This window comes from Nematocida homosporus (genome assembly GCF_024244095.1).
Source record: "Nematocida homosporus strain JUm1504 chromosome Unknown 4463, whole genome shotgun sequence".
NCBI lineage: Eukaryota > Fungi > Microsporidia > Nematocida > Nematocida homosporus.
Window position 1 is genome coordinate 16,378 of NW_026250685.1, and position 21,562 is coordinate 37,939.

Genomic DNA, 21,562 nt, shown 5'->3' on the forward strand with positions numbered 1-21,562 from the left:
TTGATGGGGTATATATAGCTAATTTGTGGTCGTAACTTTAACTTTCTGCCAGGGATTTTCTATTTTCCTAATTGGGAAGTGACTTATTTCCTTTTTAGGAAGTGATTGTTTTGTTTTTGCTTAGTGATCAAAATTAGTTCGAAATTAGGCAATATTGGGCTAAGATTTACGGGTTTACGGCAGTAGATTTATTAGTTATATTAGGTTGAGTTGGGCTGGTTTATGGTAGATTGGTAGGTAGTTGAACCTGTTAAAACTAAACCAATCTGGCCGTGTTAGAGAAAGCAAGTAAAGTTGAACTATGGTTGTGGCCCGAACAGATGAGTGAAATGGGCCCAGAATAAACTGCTAATAGCTCCATAGAGCAGGAGAGGATTAAACACACCCCAAGGTCTGAGAGAGAAAGCAGATGATGGGCTTGGTGTGGTGTTATTATCCTCAGTCATTTCCATATCATCCTGATCCTTCGTTGTATTCTTGCCCTTAGTAATTGTCATATCATTCATAGTCATTTCGGCGGTACATTGCTCTGCGTTTGTTGTGGCAACGACATAGTCCACACACTCGTGAATGCTGGAGGAGGTCTGAGATTTGATCGTCAGAGCATCAATGTTTGCATAGAATGCCTTTACACCATCTAACACATACTTTACATGGTCTAACAATGCATCCAGATCGGCAGATATGGCTTTAACCTCTGAAACTGTAAAGTCCGCATGGCTATTAGGTTCGTCTATATGATTGCTTAAGTTGGTAAGACGCATATCTATTGGGTCCACGTGCTGCGTCCAGTCCGACCATGTCACATTCTTGGCACTATTTATAGCTTGGTATATATGGTTGACGGCCCTTTCTGTCGGCATATCTTTGATAGCATTAAGCACGCATAGATTTAACAGGGGAGTTAAAGCACTCATTGTGGCAGTACTAAGCTTAAACTGGACATACTTACCCAATGGGGTATTAGGCATGTTAATAAAGCTAGCAATATACAACTGTGATCTTAGGACACGATACAAGAAATGTCTAAGCTGCCTCTCTAAACAAACGTTTTTGATAGTTGCGGCTGAGGACTCGCTTATAACCGCCTTCCACTGGCTAACGGCATTTTTGATATCATTACTAGTTAAATCCCTAAAGTCGCATTGGTCACTGCTAAACTTAATAACCCCTAGAAGGATAGAGATAGGGCGTTGGCCCACATCGTCTATCACATCGAGATTCTTAGGACGTGCATCCTTGAATAAGGTGTTAAGTTGGTTATTTGTGACAGTGCCATTTAGCTTTTTAAGGTCGTTAGAAAACGTTCGGATATGATCAAAAGGAATTTGAAGCTCTGAGTTTAGTTGATTGTCTCTATCCCTTAGCAGACCAATCTCAAGATCAACTTCACACTGTTGGAGAGTTGGTATGATAATTTCCCGGCAATGTTCAACCATTACAAGGGCCTGCTGGTTCTTTGTCGAGCCAAAACCGCCCCTATTCCTTACTTCAGACCAATCAGTATTCCAGCTGAACACAACGTCAGACCCAAAAGCATCTTCACCCGGATCATCGGTACCGTATTGTTGACACCTTGGGTTAGCAGAATAATCGATTATTCTAGAACTAATCCGTGATCCACTCTCATCTACGAGACAGTGACTTAACAGCGTTGCATCTGGCATATCTTGCGCCTTACTCACTTTACCAGTCCAGCCCAGTAGCCAGGTCAAAACAACTCCTATTAATTCAAAAGAAGGCCTCATATCTATTTTTGTTTTCTAAAGCAGATATTTATACCCTCTTCAAAACTGATCTACGATCATCGCTTTATCAAAACAAGACAATTTATTTCTTATCTATTGTAACAAAAACCAAAGTCTACCAAGTACTTAAATATAAACCAATAAATTACATCTGTATTGTCATTGTCTCTATTAACAAAGTAGAAAGTCACCCCATACACTCTTTACTTAATCCTATTGGGTTAGCATTCCAAAGCAGAATCTCCTTCATTATCTCCCTCCGTCTCACCCAGTACCGAAAATACCGACTCCTTATTCTGGCACATCCTTCATGCACACCCAGCAACACTCCACCCAATACTAAGCCACCTAAAGGCAAACCCCAACCCGGCAAAACCTTAAGTATTCTGTACCGCCAATACCCATAAACCACTCGATGTCCAACACACAAAACAGCCACCAATCCCGCATACCCCGCCAATTCCCACCGATACCGCTTCTCCTTACTTACCTCCAAGAACAAGTAGTCCAATCCTAGAAACAAAACAGGTAATCCATGCGTACATACATTATAGAGCACACCCGGAGCATGGCACCCAACCAAGCTTCGACGTGAAAAGACCAAGTGCGGATCGTACCACCATACCGGCCAAAACAAGCCGGCCACCACCACTTCAACCGGCAGCAGCACCGACACCAACAACAAATGCCACTCTTCCATCCAGCAACTAACCGGCCAACCAGCCAATCGTCTCAACCGACAACAAGCACCAAAACCCATACCAATAGTCGCCAATAACAACGAAAAGTGGGTGATATACCAAAACTTCTTCATCTGTACAAGCCAACTCACTCCCAACCAGCACCGATCATCAACTTCCAAGTTACCATAAACCCCCAAAATAACTCCCACCACCAGAGCACTCGAAATCAACATATCTTCCATCCTTTTACGTTCTACACTCAATAGACCAGCCACCCTATCTTTACCCCGCATAAATATTTTGCCACAACCGGCCATCTACTTTTATCTCCTTCTACTCAAGATTCTCCTTTCCACCACCAAACCACCCACCAGTCCATCCAAAACCGTCTCAACCAGCAACATTCCCAGCAACCATTATTCTAAGCCCAGCACAAACACAGTCCATCCCAGCAATTAGCCCCATCCTTCCCCAAATCACTTTAATTACAGCTTAATTACAGCTTAATTACAACATACAAGCATAAATACAACCTAGCAACAAGTTAAGACCAACTCAATACTAACTCAACTCAACTCAACTAAATGTTAACTTAACTTAACTAAACACCAACTCAACATAACTTAGCACCAATCCAACTCAACATAACTTAGCACCAACTTAACTAAACACTAACTCAACTCAACTTAACTTAACTCTAGAACGTACTACTACTAAATTATAATCTTCCCTAATCCAACCTAACCCAATCCAATTCTATGCAAATTACAATCTACCATAACTCAACTAAACCCAATACCAAACCAAACCAAACTATGCTATAACTAGCCCGAATCAATCTATTTATTCTTGCGTCCACTTGATGGCCGTTTAGCCGGTCGTCGGTACTTCCTACTAGCCGGCCGCCATACTCTGGCATGCATTCTAGTTAGCATCCAGTAAATCCCAATCAAAGTCACTAAACAGTTGGCAAAGAAGAATACTCGCCACCAACCTGTAAAGTACCCTACTACCTGGTAAGGCCACCGCCCAGTCGCCCAATAAACACCCTGCATAATACCCAAATAGATCAAAAAGAAACAACCCAGTTCCAGATAGTGACTCCGCGCCGGCACAAACTCCCCTAAAAAGAACTCAACCAACAAGAAGACCGAAGGAATACCATGCATACACAAATTAAAGAACATTGAAATCGTATCTTCCCCAATATAATTATCACGAGTCACCACCGAACCCGCATCAATCGACCAAAGTATCCAAAATATCAAAGGAATAAAAGATTCCACCGTTACCGTAATAGCCAACAAATCCCGATAAAAAGATTCCCACACCCCAACTTCCTTCCCATTTCGTTTTAAACACCGTAATACCAATCCCAACCCAAATGTAACTAAACTCAACCCTAAACCAAGATGTGTTAAATGACAAAACCGTTGTAGAAATTCAAAAGTACTCTTACTACGCAATCGCAAAGGTCGGCCCAAATCAGAGTTGGCATAAAGAGATACTAAACAACCCATAAGTCCATTAAGAGTTCTGAATCTATCACGCATGGCCCAAACAAATCTCTTTAATTTTTAAGAGACCATGTCATACAAAGAGTGCATCTACAAAGCCAAGTTAAGTGAAAAAGCCGAACGTTTTGAACAAATGGTTGACTGTATGAAAGCAGCTGTTAAATTAGCAGCCGAAGCCCAAGAGAAGATGAGTATAGAGGAAAGGAATATGCTATCAGTGGCTTATCGCAATCAGGTGGGAGTAAGAAGAACTTCTTGGCGCATTCTCAGTAAGACTCTCCAGGAGACAAGAACGGCTGAACCTCAAAATACCAGACATCTAGAGATAATAGAGGAGTATATTAAGGTGATAGAGGATGAACTGAATTTAGCTTGTGATGATTTACTTAGTCTTTTGGACTCTTACTTAATTGATGGTTCAACTGAGGATATTAATGTCTTCTTCTTGAAGATGAAAGGGGATTACTTGCGATATAAGGCTGAAATTGCTTCAGCTGAATCTTTGCCTGAGATATCTAGTGCAGCCCATGAAGCTTATCAGAAAGCCACTGATATTGCTAATGGGAATTTACCTTGTACTAATCCTACTAGATTGGGTCTTTGTCTTAACTATTCGGTCTTTTGTTTTGAAATCTTGAATGAGCGCAATCGGGCGATTGAAATGGGGAAGAAGGCATTTGATGATGCTATTGCTGAGTTGGATAGTTTGACTGAGGATAGTTATAAGGATTCGACTTTGATTATGCAGTTACTGCGTGATAACTTATCCCTATGGACAACTGAGTATGGCGAGGAAGTTTCTTCATAATAAATTGAGTTAGGTTTATATTAGATTAGATTGAGTTAGTATTGAGTTGAGTTGAGTTTAGATTAGATTGAGTTAGTATTGAGTTGAGTTAGTATTGAGTTAGTATTGAGTTTATATTAGTGTGGTGTTTAGATTGAATTTAGATTAGATTAGATTAGATTGTGTTATGATAGTTGCAATTCAATCAAAACTTAACTCAACCATGTAGTAACTCAATCAAGTGGTAACTTAATTAGATGGGGTTGAGATGGTGTGTGTTTATTTAAGCGGTCGATGGATAGAGGACTGGTCTTGGGCGGATGGTTGATTAGGGAATTACGAGGGGGAGTGGAGGGCGCCGCTGACCAGAATGAGTTTCACAATGGAATGTTCTTGATCAAGATTAGGAGGGACCGTAACGAGAACCGTAGATTGGGATGGCATGGGTTGAGTCGGTGTTGGGGCGGGGGCTAGAGGTGGATTGGCATAGGGCATAGGTTGAATAATGGGGGGAATAATAGCTGGTGTTGGTGGAGTGGGTGAGTTATTTCTGGGAGGTGTAGGAGGTGTAGGAGGAGTAGCTGGTTGCTTAGGCGGCGGTGTAGGGGCGGGTGCGGGTGTAGGTGCTAGTAGAGGGACAGAGATTGGTCGATTATTGGGATAATTGGCTGGTGATAATGGAGTGGGCATATCAACTACTTTAGGGGGTGGATTAGCTGAACTAGCGGTTGGACTGCGCGTACTACTAATAAGTAATTGTGGGTTCTTGACTGCCCCATTAGAAAGACTAGAATAAGGACTAGAATATGGACTAGAATAAGCTAAATTGGGCTCTTTTATCGCCCGGCCAAATACAACCGAAACATAAAGGTTCTTTTCACCATTGAGTTTATATGCTCCTATTTCATTATAATCAGAAGAGTCATTAAGATTTGCTCTATGCACGGCTGAATTGGCCCATTCTTGGAAAATATCTAAGCCACTACCCCTTTGATTATCACTCATACCAATGTTTTCACCCAAACTAGCTGCTAAGTACCCATTCTTCTTAGCTAGGCTCTGAACGTCACTAGTGGAATTAAAAAGGTCACCTGCCGCTAGCATAGCCTCTACTCGGTCACGAGCTGTTAGAGTTAGTTGCCGGGATCTATTCAAGTGAGAAAGGCCTTTATCTTTGCGATAAGCATCGATTGCATCGAGTACCTGTGTGCATTCATCAGCGAGCACCAGAGCTGCCCATCCGAGTAGCAGAATGTACTTCATGCCGAAACAATACGAAACTAGGCAATATACCAGCCATAATTCTCAAACTCACCAATCTAACACGATCAAACTTGTTATGACAACACTTAACAAAATCACTAATACAACAAGTAATAACACACTAAATAACTAACCAATCAACAATACACTAAATAGAAGAGATTAAACTTAAATTTGTCGCTACGCCATGAAACTCTTTAGTATGAACGCAGAGTGAACAAACGCAGCAGGGGGTAAAAAATAATAGCTAGTTCTAGTTAGTATTTACTTGAATTAAGATAAGATATGGTGTTGTTATTTAGATAGTAATTGGATAACAGTTAAGTGGTGCTTGCTTTGGGTCCATGTTGATATTAGATTAGATTAGATAAAGTATTAAGTTAGTATATTGAATTTAGTTGTTTAGTGTTATATAAGATTGGGTTAAGTTAAGTTGGGTTTAGGGTGGGTTGAGTTGAGTTAGTATTGAGATGAGTTGAGTTTAGGATGATGATTGGTTGAGGTGGTGGAGGATGTCTTGGAGTTCTTCGGGAGTGAGTTGGGAGGAGAGTCGGTGCAGGAGGGTTGATTTGTCTTGGGATAGGAGGGGAAGAATGCGCTGGTGGTTGGCAAAGGCTTGTTGGTAGCTTTGGTAGCAATTGGCGCGTGAAAGTGGTCTGTGTAGGTTCCAGCCGAGAATGTGCAGACTGGCCCAGAAAAGAGAAGCTTGGTCTGGGGAGAGTATTTCGTGGTTGTCAATGTTTAATTCATCAAAGAGTTGTAAGATGCTATGTTGACTTAGAATGGAGTTGGTTTGGACCATAAGAAATATTTAGACTAGCAACACCGAATTAGAATAGCTTGAAGAAGTAGATAGCTGGGGTAGGCAAGAAGTGTAGTAGTGAAAACAGTCCAGATTGCTCGCCAGTTGCTGAAGTTGTGCCAACGAAGGGCTATACAGGCTAGAATGGCTGATTCGGCCAAAAACAAGCTAGAAGAGTCCAAGGCATATCTCCATAAGAAACCAAAAACAAGGGAAGCTAAGCCACCAATCAGCAGAAGATCACGAGTGGTTCTCCAAATGGAAAAGTCTTTTTGTCGATAGCGGCCATGAAAGATAGTCACTAAACTGATAAAAAGCAAAAATATAGTTGCTTCGGTCCATTTTAGGTTAGTATTACCTAAAAAGGAAATAACAAAGATACTCCAAAGATAGAGAGAAACGACATAAAAACCTATAACTGGATAAGCATGCTTGTCTAGCAAATATAAAAGAGTGTAGCCGATTGCCGTGCGGTTTACGAGTAATTTTAGAACTTCAAATAGGATTGTAAAACTGCTAACTCCTAAAGAGTCGGACCCAATACAAGGCCAAGGGGTCTTTCGGGCGAGTTCGTTCTTGTACGACGCAAGCATCTGGGGTCCCCTCGAAAAAAATATAACAGGCCAGTTAGACTGTAGTCTGGCTATCTGACTATCTTGTGTCAAAAGCTCTTTATTGGGTTAGATAAGCAAGAGTAGAATAAAAACCATTGTATTAAGCGTCGCACATACTAAGTAGCCTTCCAGTACACCTGCTTCCATACTCTCCTTGGAGGTTTTCGGTTAAATGCTTAAAGTTATCGAAACGGGGTTATAGTAGTTAGAAGCCGGAGATACATTGAGTAGTTGGCGGTGGGAGGTAGATTTAGTGAGATGAGGGAGAAGAGTTGTTGTGGGATACTATTTAAAGGGGACTTGCAAATTATGCGTCTGGAATCAAAGATTTTGATTTAGTTAGCGAATGGTAGCTTTTGATAGTGGGGTTGGTGATAGAGCTTTGGTTAGGATGAAGTTGGAGGGTTTGGAATATCTGGATTTGAAAGTGGCCGGCCTTTATAAGAGAAGCCAGTGAGGGCCTTGGCACACTGTCCCATGGATTTGGCCATGGGCCAATCATAGGATAGGGGCACCTTGAACTGCTTTTTCAACTTAGAAAGACCCTTTACAATACCCATAAAGTGCTCGTTCATGGCACTTAAGAAACCTATCCATTCCTGGATTTCTTGTGTGGAAAGAATCCCGTCCACCTCGTAGAGCAGGCGCTGGCGGATTTGGTTGAGGCGGAGTGCCTTGCGGGATGTTCCTTTTATCATGTCACGCGGGTTGTTATAGTCCGACAATGTGGAAACCTCTGACCAGCCCCATTTCATGTATATGTCGTTAATTGCGGCGCTTATCTTCGCGGCATTTACATATATGGTGCGTTCAATTCCCTCGGGAGTAGCCGTTTGTATTGTTTTGATGATGTCGATGTTCAGCATACGATATAGAATATTCTTGTGCTCGCTGCTAATGGTTAATTCATAGTACTTTCCTAGTGGGGTGCTGGGCATGTGCAGAATACTGTGGATATAGGTCTGATATCGAACGAAGTCGATCAGGAAGTGGTAAAGTTGTCTCTCCAAACAATTATCGGGCTTGGATAGGTTTTTGGGCGGGGTTGTTTCTAAGGCGGCCTGCTTAAGAATGGCGGACCATTTATCGAATGTATCCATTGCTATACGGTTAATCCGGGTGGTAAATAGGCGATTGTTGTCCTGTCGTACTAACGACTTATCTTTGTCCGAGGATTCAAGACCAAAGGCACTTTCGTACATGATTGCATTGTGAAGTAAGAGGGCGGAGTCGAGGGATATAAAATCCTGTACTTGGTCGGCAGCAGGACCTAAGATATTGATCAGCTTATCAACAATTGTTCCTATCCTTATGTCTTCGGTTATGTCTAATAGCGCAGTAAGAGTCTTGTCTATCCTGTCCTTTTCTTGTATTGCCCGGATCATGGTATCTCTAATGGCCGCAATAAAGGCTTGTTTTTCGACATCAATGGTTGTGTACAGGCCAGATATGTTTGGAATTTTTGGGCAGTTCTGGAAAAGGTTGACTGTTTGATAGCTTTCTGAATAGCCGCTGGCGCCTCGAGTAAAAGATAAGGCCCAGAGGTGCTTGTTCGGGGCGCTTTCTTCGTGATGGAATTGTGGCATACCTGCCTTATCTAGTGCTCTCGTTTTGGATGGTTTGTAATTGGGGTCGCCGTTTTGTTTCAGTACATCCCCATAGATTATTGCTCCTACCATATTAGCCCGTGCGCACGTATCAGTATACCTCGGACCTTCACTAACTGGTGCTTTGTCCGGTGTTTGAGTTTGGTCTGTGCTTGGTGTTTTGGTCACAATGCCGCCATAGTTGCCAATAAAGCCGAAAAGATACGCGGCGACCAAAATAATGCATATGAATGACAAATACGCGCCCATCCTCTTAAAAAGAATGGCAGAGATAAAGAATAGCCTAAGATCTCTCTGATCTACTTGGTTGGTTAGGTCCGCTGGCCATGTGGCCACTGTAGCTCTTTTATATCAATTGCAGTACTCAAACATTCATCTTGGCTTAGTTAATGAGTATAGAGGAAAGAGAATAAACAGTCGATACTATGGTCTTTATTGTTCAGAATTAATCGATATCATGATTCCAGAAGAGATAGAAAACACTATCTTTACTCCTTTTGTTAAAAAATGCAATAGCTACTTAGATCTATAAATTGAGATGATTTGGGCGTCTGAGGAGATAACAAAGTGAGGAGCAATGGGCCCTAATTGAAAGGAGTGCTGCCAGGGCTTCCATAAAGACACGCGGAAACTCTAAGGAGAATCTGAGCTTCAAGATTCCTTCCTTGTAATTTCGGGTTTCACCAACTATGAATAAAGACTATCTCCTACTAAGCCAATACTTATCCTATTGGGTTGGCACTGCTGGCCGATAAGAAGGGTTCGTCGACTAGATTCAAGTTCTATCTTGAATGGATTATCCTGTTGTGCATAAATAGATATCGTTAATTTAAGCACGGCTTCTTTGGTACATCCAGCTAGAATTCAAAGAAACGTGATCAGAACTTCAAATCTGAAGGGGTTTAATTTACTTTAAACTTGGCATGAAATTGTGATAGTATTAAGTTAATCTGAAATAGGCTTAGTATTGGGTTGAGTTGGGATGGGATTGTATATAGTATTGGGTTGGTGTTGAGGTAGAGTGAGGTTATCGCTGAGACAATGGTTGCGGGGGGTATAATGGTGTCAAGAAGAGGCGGAAAGTAACAATACAGATAGAGGCTAACTTAGGTTTTTATTAGTTAGATTAAGATAGCTAGTAGCATCATAATTATCCATACCCTTGTTGTATTCAGGGGGTGCGAGTAAGACAGTTCCGATTACAGGGGATGGTATCAATTGCTATCTGGCATGTCTCAAGATTGCCGAATAGGATTAGTGGTAGGATTAGATTGGCTGGAGAGTGGTTTGATCTCGAAAGGCATCCCATTTAGGCCATAAAATCTAATTAGAGCAATATCTGGCTTAGGGTAAGTGCTTAGCAGGTCACATATCTTGCTGGCAAAAGAATCTAGCTCTATCGGCCCGAATACTTCTATTGTTTTAAAGTAACCCGTACTGGGAAGATCTTCTACCACCAGCAAGATTGTCGGAAGAGTAACATTGAGAAGCTCTAGTGTCCCAAACTCCGGGGTCTCAGACCGAGTTGGCGGTCTAAATGTTATGTCCTCTGCTTCTGAATAAAGAGTGTTAGTGTTGCGAGAATTAGCTGAACCAGACGTGATAGAGCCTCGTTTGGATCTTTCGGATGCATTGCTTAATCGGCTACTTGAAGATGGTGTAGTTGGAGTTGGTGTAGTTAGAAGAGACTCTGCCGAGGAGGACTTAGCTAAAGTAGATGCAGTTAGTTTATACTCATCATTACCGCTCACCACCACTCGTCGTACTTTGATAAGGGCACAAATAGTCAAGAGCTCACGTAAAGTAGCTGTCCAGTGCTCGATGTCAGTCTTATTTGCTGAGCTGATGATTTGACCACCAACAATCTCAACAGTCTCGTACGAGCTCTGCGGAATGGCCCGGTAGTGGGCAATGTATTGGGAGAGAATAAGTTGAATTGATTCATGGCTAACCATCTTGGTCAAATCTATTCGGCAATGGCCGCTATTTTGTTGTTCTGAATCGAGGTTACTATTTGTGTAGGGAATTCTAAACAGTTTGAAAATCATGAGGTTAGACCAATCTTGATAAGTAAAGATAACCTGTTCAGCCTTGCCAACTATTCCTATCTTAGTTAAGAATTCAGATAGGGTACTTTCTTTGCTTGCCTGTTGATAGTAATATTTCGACATCTGAACTTCTACTGGTTGCACGATGTGCCAAGACTTTCGGACCCATTTAGAATGTTGAGCCGAAAGTTGATCAAGCCAAGGTTCGCAATCGTCCGGCTTCGGCTCCGTAATAGTTAGCTTCTCTAGATTAACAATCCTTGAATTAAGCACAACTAAGTCATAGATTCTGCCAAGGCTAAGACTAAGCGTAACTCGTGATAGGTTAATTTTAGTAGTAATTGACACAAAGCCTTCAACAATAGCGTCACAAACAATATTACTTACTGAAATAGATAAATTGTTGAACATTGCAGTCGCCTGGCCCAAGTGATACAAGTTCGTTTGAATATTATCGGCCAGATGACAGTTCGTTATCGAAAAGACACATTCCTGTGTGAAGGACCAAGGAAGTGATTGAACCCAGGCGAGATTTGGAATTTCGGCACAGCCCTTCACGTTAAGCTTATGAAGTGTTCGCTTAGTTGCAACTAGCTTATGAAGTGTAGTAATGAACATAAAGTCACAGTCTTGGATATCTATACTAATCCCCGGAAGATCAAGAGATTCTGGATGGCTCTTAATAAAACGGTCAATGAGATCCTTATAGTGGGCAATAAGCTTAGTCCGACTCTTTAAACCAAGACTAAGCCCGGTTAAACTCAAAAGGTGACAGTCAGTGGAGCTAATAGCGGCCGCAATTACGTTGTGTAAATATGGTTCGCTTGTGGCATTGACTGGGCGGGCGAGTTGGTTATCTATCTCAATATGAGCATACTTGTGTTCGACAATATTCTTAAGCATCGACTTATACTCATCCTTCGTTGTTTGGTTGGTTACGACCAGTCTAAGAGACTCTAATTGCACATCTGAATCAGAAAGATTAACTTCGTCCAACTCATCCTCATAGACTTGCGATACAGATTCCGGAAGTGCCCAGGCCAGCAGCCAAAGACATCCAAAGCAAACCAACAGCTTTAATTTAGCCCAACCTTTTTGATTACCACCAGATAGATATCTGAAGATCAGGTTTACTTTAGTTAGAGCCAACATTGGAAAATAAAATGCAAATCCGTTCTTTTTTACCCAGTTAGGCAATTCGTTTGCCTAATAAGGAAAATTTCCTAATAAGGAAATAGTGGAGTACTTAGCATAAAATACAGGACGAGTCAAATAATCCAATTACGGCGTATCTTTTCTTTATTATTACTGATATGAACCTGCCCAGCCACCAGTTTCAACGATCTGACGCATGCGCCGGCGGATAAATCCTTCAAGTTCGCGCATGCGAGCCGTTCGAACGGCCGCTTTGACCTCCACTCCGTATCCGCGGCTTATTCTATTCTTAACTACCTGTACGGCAAACTCATCCTCACCTGCTGCATCTGCACAAACATACCGGCCGGCCTCAACGCCAAAAACCAAACCGGCTTCATGCAGTGCAGCTTCAACACTTCTAACCACAGCCGTTTCTGCCGCTCGAAGTCCACCCCAGTGCGAAAACATGCGCCGACCAATCTTCAAGCGCCGATCGCTGGCAAATTCAGCAATGGCCGCAATCCGGTCGGGCTGTCGACGCCCCATGGCTTTATCGGCCGCCAACGAAGCCACACTACTCAAAGCTCCCGCATACCGGCCATCGCGCAACCGAAACTGTCCGCCAAACAAATAGTCCAAATATGCACACTGCTCTGCATCCGGCAGCTTCTGTTCCGCAATAGCCGGCGGACTTACAGAGCGACTGGAAACCCGGGCCACCCAAGGATGGGTGTATATTTCTGCAATCGTAATACGAGTCCGTCGATTCGGATCAAGCATTCGCAGAATCAGCGAAGCCAACTCCGGCGCCAGGCCTTCCGTCGAAATAGACCCAGCAATTATCTTCTGGTAAAGAGATCGCATATTCCGGTCATCAAAAGGCACGCGGCCACAAACCATTACATAAAGCACCACTCCCAACGACCAAACATCTATCTCCGGTCCTTCATAAAGGCTCCCAGATAAGAGTTCTGGCGCCGCAAAGTAAAGCGAGCCACAAAAGGTCCCCAAGAACCCTTTTTCTTCATAGAAGTTAGCCAAACCAAAATCAATCAGCTTAGCATTATCATGTTGATCAATCAAAATATTTTCGATCTTGATATCACGATGAACAATATGATGGGAATGGCAGTATCCAACGGCATCTAACATTTGCAAAAAGTATCGTTTAGCCACACTTTCTGACAACCGTTTACTCCGAACAATCCGTTTCAGCAACTGTTCCCCTTTTACATGATCAAAGACCAAGAAGAAGAAGTCCGGCGAGTAACAAAACTCCCGCAATCTTACAATATGCGGATGCGCCACCAAAAAGGACAAAAGTGCTTCTCTAAGAATACGTTCTTCCCGGGTTTGCCGTTTCTCAAGCCCAACATACTTCTTCCGACTAATCACCTTAATCGCCACCGTCTGCTGACTGCGCGTATCAATCCCACGATAAACACAACTGGTTGTGCCGGTTTCAATAACTTCTTTCAGAATATACTTGTTATTCTGAAGGTCTTTTTCTTCTGGCACTGGTATCTGCATACCCCGCCTTTTTTAGCCACTTTAGTACTCGCGACTCCTACCCCTACGGAGTCCCATTCTATATCGATAGGGGCTAAGTGATTTCCCCGCAAGGAGTCTACTACCATTATGACAGACTGCCAAGTCCACTCAACAACCCACATAAACAAGATTACATTAGTATTCTGTTATGTTGAGTTGGGTTGAGTTGAGTTATGTTGGGTTGGGTTGGGTTGGTATTATATTAGGATGCAGTTAGTATCTACTTTAGTACTTGATACTTCCTGCTTAGTAATGATAGAAATGCAATCCAATTCAGTTTAACACAACCCAATACCAATACTAATCCAATACAGTATCTAATAAACCCATAATGACATATATTAAAACAAGATATAACAATTGAACTAGTTAGTTGTCTATTTACTGATTTAAGTTAAGTTTAAGTTGAGATAAGTTGAGATAAGATAAGATAAGATAAGATTTAGATAGTTTTTGAATCAACTATTATTACCATTATTAGCACTATTATCATTGTTAGCAGCAGTCTTAGTCGCAGTAGGATTAGTAACAGTATTACTAGCACTACTAGCATTACCACCAGCTACACTACTACTAGCTACATTACTACTAGCATTACCACTACTAACACTATCACCAGCACTACTACTAACTACACTACTAGCACTATCACCAGCTACACCACTACTAACTGCGCTACCAGCACCACTAACACTCGGTTGGGCATAAATGATAGGAATACCATGCTTAGCCGTCTTGTGCAAATGAACTGTTTGTTGCGACTGAGGCTCCTGCTGCCTCCGGCACTGTCTATACCTAGCCAATTCCGGAATAGTCGAAATACGTCCAGCTTCCGCTCTCACCTTCTCTAAGCAAGCAGCATGTGACGAGTGCATAGCAGATGAACTTTTCTTAGTCACCGGAATACTCACACGCACAGCACTCTTATTAGCCTTCATCAAAGAAAAGAGGGACAAAGACACGTCATACCTCCTCTGCAACTCCTCCTCACTAACACTCTCCTTCTTCTTCTCTTCAAACTCAGCCCCAGCCACCAACCGCCCCAACTTATCACTACTACTAATACTACTATTACTACCACCCAAACCACCCAAACTAACACCACCCAAACCCAACCTATTCTGCAACTTAAGGTCACCCATTACCATACTACCTCCTAACTTAACACTACTACCTATTCTTTTATGGTAGTACTGCTTAGCCCGAGTACTCTTAACTATCTGCCGCCTGGTTACTTCCACTTCCGTACCTAAACTAGCCACTTTTTCTTCCAGTAGCCTTTTCCTATCTAGTCCCCGTTTTATTTCTCGCAATCTATCTATCCACTCTCTTTCTAACAAAGATAACTCCCACTCAGCCGTTAAGACCATCTTGTTACTTTGGCCCAACATATAATCCAAAGGCAAATTACTCATTTCAAAGTACAATTTACTTAACCCATTAACCGCCTCATTATCAATTAAACCCCCACCTAATCCGTTATTTTGCTTATTTAAATCATTATTATCTTTGTTGTTATTTTTAACAACTTCAATCTTATCTAATTTACCATCTATTTTACCTAAAACCCCACCCTTACTAACTATCGGCCGACCTTTAACCCACCGCTTAATCTCAGCTTCACTTTCAATATCCACCATTACATGCGACCCCATCTCCTTCTCCTTTTCCAGGAGTCTTATTTCCGCCTCCACTAAATCCAGCCGCTTCCTTTCTCGCCCCCTCCTCTCCTTCATAAAATAAATTGGACTCCTTCGCAAATATTGCGCCAATTGGCTGCTGATTTCCTTTTTGGTAATATATTTTACAATTATATAAATTCATAGGAGATGAGCGAGAGAATGAGCTCCGTTGAGGATAAAGAAAATGGCTTAACTGAAACTAAATACAGTTCTTTAGCAACAAATCAAGATAGCAATAATATCAGCAATAATAACACAAATAATTCATCCACTCCAAATACCACTACTACTACTACTACTCCACTTAACACTACTACTACTCCACCCACCAACTCATCACCACCCACTAACTCATCACCACCCAACTCATCACTACTTAACTCATCACAGCCCGAGAAACGTAAACCCATCCCTTTAGATTACGATTCTATCCAGAAGAGTATAGAAACAAGTATAGATGCCGAGATAGTAGAAGAACCGGGTATTTCCTTAAAGATTCCAGAACAAGCAGGTCCTTGTATCTCTGATCTATCTCCATTTACTTTCAAAGAGAACTCTAAGGGCGTAGATGAAAGTGTTGAGAGTAATTATCAGTGCTGTGGTGAGTCTTTGCCTACTTTACGTGATTTAGTGATGCATTATGAGAAGTCCCATTATAAGTTCATTTCTACTATGAATAAGAAAGATGGGTTACAACATGTTAAGTGGCATGGGGGTGAGAGTCATAATGAAGTAGTGCAAGTGCCTACTATGGTTTTTAATGATACGTCAATGACTTACGACTATTCTAAGCCGACTGCCTTTTACAATACGATTCTGCAATCTGAGAGTTTATCTTTAGGAGTGTTGTTGCCGCCGGTGGTAGTTAAGGACTTTAATATGGATGCTGAGGTAGAGATGTTAGGGGAGTCGCATTATGAAGATGAGGATAAGAAGAGGCCGTTTAAGTGTACGCATCCGGGGTGCAACAAGAAGTACACTTCGGCCTATGGGCTTAAGTATCATATGAGTCGGGGGCATTTAGGCGGGGGAGTGGAGAGTGAGAAGCCTTATGCGTGTGATGTGCCCGGGTGCAGCAAGCGTTACAAGAACCCGAACGGCCTGAAATACCACTTTAATAACGGCCACTAGTGACATAATAAATATTCAGAATACGCCTAGAAATAGATTTAGATTATATTAAGATGGTTGTTGGATTGGATTTGGGTTTAGATTTAGATTTAGATTAGATAGTTATTAGATAGTTATTGGATAGTTGTTAAATTGATGGCCGTTTCAAAACATTGGTGAGATATTGTGAGTTGGTGGGAGTGTAGTTTGTTGGGGCATATTTTAAACTGGTAGTAGGTGTTAGAGTGGTTCAATAAAGTATCTCTTTATTACTTTCTGGTTCTGGTGTCTTAAAAGCCTAAGGTAGTAGTAGTCTGGATGTGCTGGTTTCATTTTTGGCGGCGGGGATTTTGGCGGTTGGTTTTAGAGATGTTTCTTTCCGGAATTCCAGATTTAACTTTGCTATCTAGAAATTCTGAAGATAGTGTTAGTATAATGGGTTGAGTAGAACACTCATGATTATAATAGGCAGGAGAGTGTGACACAGACTAAGCCACTCATGCCGAAATATAAAACGATTAAGTTGAGGACAACCCTAAGGCTGATAGAGACACTGTCTGCTGGATTAGTATTAGGGTTGGGCTGAGTGGTGCTGGAGTGGGTGCTAGATTCGGTTTGGCTGTTAGATTCAGGATATTCTTCTGGATCTGACTTGCTAGTCTTACTTGTCTGGCTAATGCTAGATTCGGGATATTCTTCTGGATCTGACTTACTAGTCTTACTTGTCTGGCTATTGCTAGATTCAGGTGATTCATCTGGATCAGATTTACGAGGCTTACTTGTTGGGTTATTGTTATATTCGGGATATTCTTCTGGATCAGATTTACGGGGCTTACTTGTCGGGTCATTGTTAGATTCGGGGTATTCTTCTGGATCTGGCGGGGTAGTCTTACTTGTTGGGTCATTGTTAGATTCGGGAGATTCTTCTGGATCTGGCGGGGTAGTCTTACTGGTTGTGTTGTTAGGACTGGAAAGAGAAGAGGTTGTGCATTGGTTTTGTGTAATGGGCTCTTCAATAGCGGCACCGCTGGGTGTGCAAGAGCCAGAGACTTCATCGTAGTTGTGGCTGGCGTTATTAGGCCCATTAGACTCAGAAATAAGCTCGTTGAGGGTGGTGCTTTCACTTATAGTGTTACTGGGGGATTGGGTTAAGTCTGGGTTGGGTTTAGTAATGAGGTAGTCCACACAACTATGAATGCTATTGGTATTGTTAGGATGCACCGCTAAAGATTCAACAAGTTTATCTCGTAAGTGGTACACATTAGTTAAGACCGCCTGGGCATGATCTGATATGGCCATCAGAGCATCGGACCGTTGCTTAGGATGATCGGTGGCAGCGACATCATAAGTACCAGCGGTGCTTAGAGACCTATGGAGATTATCCAAGTGATTCTGCACTTTGTCTACATGCTCATTCCAGATTACCCAATAGGGCGAGTCGCTAATGCTTTTTAGAACTCGGTAGATCTTCTGGGCTGCGTCCTTAGCCGGCAGGCTTGTCATGAGATCAAGCATCTTTAGGTCTAAAAAGGACTCAAATACTATCTTCTGTTCAGAATTAACTTGGAACTCACAATATCTCCCGATAGGACTTTTAGGAAGATCTAAAAAGTTCAAGGCAAATAACTGGCCTTTCATTACACGATACAAGAAGTGTCTAAGTTGTTTCTCGACACAAAAAGTCTTGTTGGTTGCTGGCGGCCGATCGGGATTTTCAACAATTTCCTTCCAAATTCTAACGGCTTTTTCGATATCATTTTCGGTTAAATCATTAAAGTTGCATGTATATTGTTTGATAGTGATAAAATCGTTGAAAAAGCCACGGATATCATCAGTGGATATTTTGTACTGATCACCAAATTGTTCGCTATTGGCAACTTCAAATAAATGCTTAAGATAGTACCCATTAGGCGCACTGCCAGCCATTGTAAGCTTTTGAGCATAAGCTTGGATTAAAGCCTGGTATTCTTTAAGGCTGTCAGCAATCTCAATTAGTGCCTGCGATAAAGAGTACTTCTCAAGATCAATAGGACAAGAGTCGAAATGAGGACTAGAAATCCGCTGGCAATTATCTAGGATTGCAACAAGTTGTTGAGTGCCAGAAGGTCCTACCGGTCCCGTCTTTAGTATCTCTTTCCAGTATTGTATGTACCGCTTCAGTGCTCGGCCCTCCGGACCATTAAGCTTTGCTAGATCCTTGGTGTCTAAGTTTGGACACAAGCGTTCGGACTCATAGACAATTGCGCTACGAGCAAGCCAATGGCCACTTTCTACCTTGGCACATTCATGCCACCATCTTATCACAGATGTATCTTTAGCGCTAGACGGACTACTTGACCAGCTCAGCAACCAAGCAAGTCCAATTCCCATAGATTCAAAGGATAGTTTCATATCTCTCTTTCTCTTCTACAATATAAATCAATAATCCCCATCAAACTGATATCCGCAATAAATTAACCCAAGGATACAATCTACATCAAGCCAAAGACTACTAAGCAACTAAAACACCCATAAACTCAATAGCAAGGGCCATAGCCACAAGGGTTATAGGTACTCCTAGCACTCAAGCGGCTCCTTAATATCAAGTAAGAGTCGGGCTGACATCGTCTTTATCTGTACTTGAGTTGGTATTGAGTTGGTATTAGGTTAGTGTTGGAATGGGATTGGGATGGTAGTGGGGCGGGATTGGGATGGCAGTGACATAGTAGAATTGAGATATGTATTTCAGTGGCCTGCTAATCCCATCTCTATTTAAATACGCCTTTAGATAAGTCAAGACAATATTCTTATTGGTTAATCAGAATTTGCAGACTGGATTTAGTAACTAGATTGATTGGATTAGATAGATCTAAGCAACTCAAAAGACAAATCAGTAAATGAACAAATAAATAGATAAGCCAACCAGTTGATGTTCAAATGAGTTTATTTCATCCTATTAGGTAGAGTATTGGGTTAGTGTTGGGTGGGAAGTATTGGGTGGGAAATGGTGAGTGGGGGATAGTAAGTAGGAGATGGTGAGGTTTAGATGAAATAAGAGGGATTGCCGGGAGGAGGTAGATGGTCATTATCTGGATCAAACTTACGGAAGGGATCATTAGGATCGGGTGGTGGCTGGAAATGCTCCGGAGGAAGAAAGAGACTTTCAGAAGGAGGTTGAGTGCTATAGGCTACTCGAGGTGGAGTAGAAGTCTGATCAACCGTATAGTATCCAGGTGATCCAGAAGCCAGAATGTCATTAACTTGTGGAGATTGCTCGGGAAAAGGATCGCGGCTAAGAATAGTAATGGTGATGCCCTGCGCAGGGTAATGTTTAGTGCTACGATGGGTCATTGCTCGGTTTTAGAGATGCGATGACTTATTTTTATAAGGAGATCAAGCCACTTCTCAATACTACTGGTCCATTCGGCTAGTTCATTTTGATTAGAATGAATAGTGAGCGTACTTGAAATCTGATCTATTTCGGCATTGATAAGTTTGGCTCTTATCATTTCTGTGATAAGATCAGTAATTTCCTTTTCGGGCATTTGAAAGATTTCTGACATACGCTGAATAGTAATCCTAGTATAGTAAGAAGAGACTACTCGTAAATTATGTTGTAGAATAGTTCTTTCTATCTCTTTTTGGTGGTAATTGATAAGTTCTGGGAAGATTTCTGATTGGTTAAGTACGGCTAACAAAGCACTAGGCTGAATAAGATGGCGAGCCAAGAACTTCTCTCCTAAGACCCGAGCGGCATCAGAACAAAGCTTATGCTCCGTACTTTTCTGTAAGAGATAAGGAGTCGAACTATGGAAGAGAGAAAGAAGGGCATAAAAGATAGTAAAAGCCGGAGCAGTCGAATGAGTAAGTGTACTACTACTTTCCTCATCTGATTGCGTCATTTCTTGAAAGATAGCCGCTACATTAAAGTACTCCTTTTTCCCCAGATAAACAAAAATCATCCGGTTAAGATAAGCCGGTTTAAGACTAGGCACTTCTTGCAACTGTCTTTGACTAATTCGATTGGCCAAAATACCAGCCTTTTCATGATCTTTAGCCAAAATAGATAAGCGCATTTGTTCCAACTGATACTTAAGAACTTCATCAACCGGTAAAGAAGAGAAAGTCTCAACATTAACATTATAGATACTAAGTAAACCTTGTTGAATATCTCCTTGTGATAAATAGATTTGCTTAATCGCATCAGTAACTAAGACACGCAAACCTTCCAAGTATATCTTACCCTCAATAACCGTACTAAGCAGAGTCTGCAGGAATTGCAAGAATGGCGTATCTTTAGCCGTAGTGCTAGCTGGAGTAGAATAGGCTTCTTTAATATCAATTAAAGGTGTATCACGATAAGAATAAAGAGAAAGTGTAGTATTAGTCTGTTTAAGCATCTTATCATAGGCATAAAGTATCATCTTTTCAAAGGCTTCTTTAATCTGGCCTTTTCGTCTACCCATTAGTCTAATCGTTTCTAAAAGAGATTCAGAACCCTGGGGCAAACTATGATCTACTAGTTCCTGAAGAATACGAGTACTTTGCTCCTTTTCACCATTCAATCGAAAGTGTTTCTCTTGCTCCAATAAAGAGTCCATATTATGCATGGCCAAACAAAGAAATTAGCTTATTAATTTGGTTGGTATTGAGTTGAGTTGAGTTGAGTTGAGTTGAGTTGGTATTGAGTTGAGTTGAGTTGGATTGGGTTGGGTTGAGTTGAGTTGGGTTATGATTGAGTTGGGTTGGGTTGGGTTATGATAAGATTATGATAAGATAAGATATGGTTTATTTGTGATTAAGTTATGATAATTAAAGGTATGCTTACATAAGAGATATTTAATGAAGCTATACTTGTTGCACATAAGACTTACTAGCTATGAATGCATTATAGATACTAACTCAACTTAATACTTAACTCAACTTAATTGTAGTGCTGTCATACGACCACTACTCATTTCCCACAACGATCAACCTGATCACTGGCAAGCTGCTCACTACTTAGTACTAAACCAATACTAACACGTAACTTTA

The 21,562-nt window shown here is 41.6% G+C and overlaps 15 protein-coding genes across 15 annotated transcripts; 2 read left to right on the forward strand and 13 right to left on the reverse strand.

The window, feature by feature from the left end:
• Window positions 1-299: 299 nt before the first annotated feature.
• NEHOM01_0575 (uncharacterized protein) lies at window positions 300-1,748 on the reverse strand (the record flags this gene model as incomplete). Its single annotated transcript, XM_051489453.1, has 1 exon — window positions 300-1,748. One exon carries the CDS (start codon window positions 1,746-1,748, stop codon window positions 300-302), a length of 1,449 nt encoding a protein of 482 aa, XP_051345413.1.
• A 187-nt stretch (window positions 1,749-1,935) lies between these two features.
• NEHOM01_0576 (uncharacterized protein) lies at window positions 1,936-2,748 on the reverse strand (the record flags this gene model as incomplete). Its single annotated transcript, XM_051489454.1, has 1 exon — window positions 1,936-2,748. One exon carries the CDS (start codon window positions 2,746-2,748, stop codon window positions 1,936-1,938), a length of 813 nt encoding a protein of 270 aa, XP_051345414.1.
• Window positions 2,749-3,270: 522 nt separating this feature from the next.
• Window positions 3,271-3,984, reverse strand: NEHOM01_0577 (uncharacterized protein; the record flags this gene model as incomplete). Its single annotated transcript, XM_051489455.1, has 1 exon — window positions 3,271-3,984. The coding sequence occupies one exon, from the start codon at window positions 3,982-3,984 to the stop codon at window positions 3,271-3,273; it is 714 nt and encodes a 237-aa protein (XP_051345415.1).
• Window positions 3,985-4,018: 34 nt separating this feature from the next.
• Window positions 4,019-4,756, forward strand: NEHOM01_0578 (14-3-3 protein epsilon; the record flags this gene model as incomplete). Its single annotated transcript, XM_051489456.1, has 1 exon — window positions 4,019-4,756. The coding sequence occupies one exon, from the start codon at window positions 4,019-4,021 to the stop codon at window positions 4,754-4,756; it is 738 nt and encodes a 245-aa protein (XP_051345416.1).
• Window positions 4,757-5,071: 315 nt separating this feature from the next.
• On the reverse strand, window positions 5,072-5,998 carry NEHOM01_0579 (uncharacterized protein; the record flags this gene model as incomplete). Its single annotated transcript, XM_051489457.1, has 1 exon — window positions 5,072-5,998. One exon carries the CDS (start codon window positions 5,996-5,998, stop codon window positions 5,072-5,074), a length of 927 nt encoding a protein of 308 aa, XP_051345417.1.
• Window positions 5,999-6,479: 481 nt separating this feature from the next.
• Window positions 6,480-6,800, reverse strand: NEHOM01_0580 (uncharacterized protein; the record flags this gene model as incomplete). Its single annotated transcript, XM_051489458.1, has 1 exon — window positions 6,480-6,800. One exon carries the CDS (start codon window positions 6,798-6,800, stop codon window positions 6,480-6,482), a length of 321 nt encoding a protein of 106 aa, XP_051345418.1.
• Window positions 6,801-6,814: 14 nt separating this feature from the next.
• NEHOM01_0581 (uncharacterized protein) lies at window positions 6,815-7,393 on the reverse strand (the record flags this gene model as incomplete). Its single annotated transcript, XM_051489459.1, has 1 exon — window positions 6,815-7,393. One exon carries the CDS (start codon window positions 7,391-7,393, stop codon window positions 6,815-6,817), a length of 579 nt encoding a protein of 192 aa, XP_051345419.1.
• Window positions 7,394-7,800: 407 nt separating this feature from the next.
• NEHOM01_0582 (uncharacterized protein) lies at window positions 7,801-9,270 on the reverse strand (the record flags this gene model as incomplete). Its single annotated transcript, XM_051489460.1, has 1 exon — window positions 7,801-9,270. One exon carries the CDS (start codon window positions 9,268-9,270, stop codon window positions 7,801-7,803), a length of 1,470 nt encoding a protein of 489 aa, XP_051345420.1.
• A 986-nt stretch (window positions 9,271-10,256) lies between these two features.
• On the reverse strand, window positions 10,257-12,221 carry NEHOM01_0583 (uncharacterized protein; the record flags this gene model as incomplete). Its single annotated transcript, XM_051489461.1, has 1 exon — window positions 10,257-12,221. One exon carries the CDS (start codon window positions 12,219-12,221, stop codon window positions 10,257-10,259), a length of 1,965 nt encoding a protein of 654 aa, XP_051345421.1.
• A 153-nt stretch (window positions 12,222-12,374) lies between these two features.
• Window positions 12,375-13,736, reverse strand: NEHOM01_0584 (serine/threonine protein kinase KIN1/2; the record flags this gene model as incomplete). Its single annotated transcript, XM_051489462.1, has 1 exon — window positions 12,375-13,736. The coding sequence occupies one exon, from the start codon at window positions 13,734-13,736 to the stop codon at window positions 12,375-12,377; it is 1,362 nt and encodes a 453-aa protein (XP_051345422.1).
• Window positions 13,737-14,215: 479 nt separating this feature from the next.
• NEHOM01_0585 (uncharacterized protein) lies at window positions 14,216-15,493 on the reverse strand (the record flags this gene model as incomplete). The annotated part of the gene is made up of 1 exon (XM_051489463.1): window positions 14,216-15,493. The coding sequence occupies one exon, from the start codon at window positions 15,491-15,493 to the stop codon at window positions 14,216-14,218; it is 1,278 nt and encodes a 425-aa protein (XP_051345423.1).
• Window positions 15,494-15,586: 93 nt separating this feature from the next.
• Window positions 15,587-16,570, forward strand: NEHOM01_0586 (uncharacterized protein; the record flags this gene model as incomplete). The annotated part of the gene is made up of 1 exon (XM_051489464.1): window positions 15,587-16,570. One exon carries the CDS (start codon window positions 15,587-15,589, stop codon window positions 16,568-16,570), a length of 984 nt encoding a protein of 327 aa, XP_051345424.1.
• A 438-nt stretch (window positions 16,571-17,008) lies between these two features.
• On the reverse strand, window positions 17,009-18,940 carry NEHOM01_0587 (uncharacterized protein; the record flags this gene model as incomplete). The annotated part of the gene is made up of 1 exon (XM_051489465.1): window positions 17,009-18,940. One exon carries the CDS (start codon window positions 18,938-18,940, stop codon window positions 17,009-17,011), a length of 1,932 nt encoding a protein of 643 aa, XP_051345425.1.
• Window positions 18,941-19,570: 630 nt separating this feature from the next.
• On the reverse strand, window positions 19,571-19,879 carry NEHOM01_0588 (uncharacterized protein; the record flags this gene model as incomplete). Its single annotated transcript, XM_051489466.1, has 1 exon — window positions 19,571-19,879. The coding sequence occupies one exon, from the start codon at window positions 19,877-19,879 to the stop codon at window positions 19,571-19,573; it is 309 nt and encodes a 102-aa protein (XP_051345426.1).
• NEHOM01_0589 (26S proteasome regulatory subunit N5) lies at window positions 19,876-21,138 on the reverse strand (the record flags this gene model as incomplete). Its single annotated transcript, XM_051489467.1, has 1 exon — window positions 19,876-21,138. One exon carries the CDS (start codon window positions 21,136-21,138, stop codon window positions 19,876-19,878), a length of 1,263 nt encoding a protein of 420 aa, XP_051345427.1.
• Window positions 21,139-21,562: the final 424 nt, after the last annotated feature.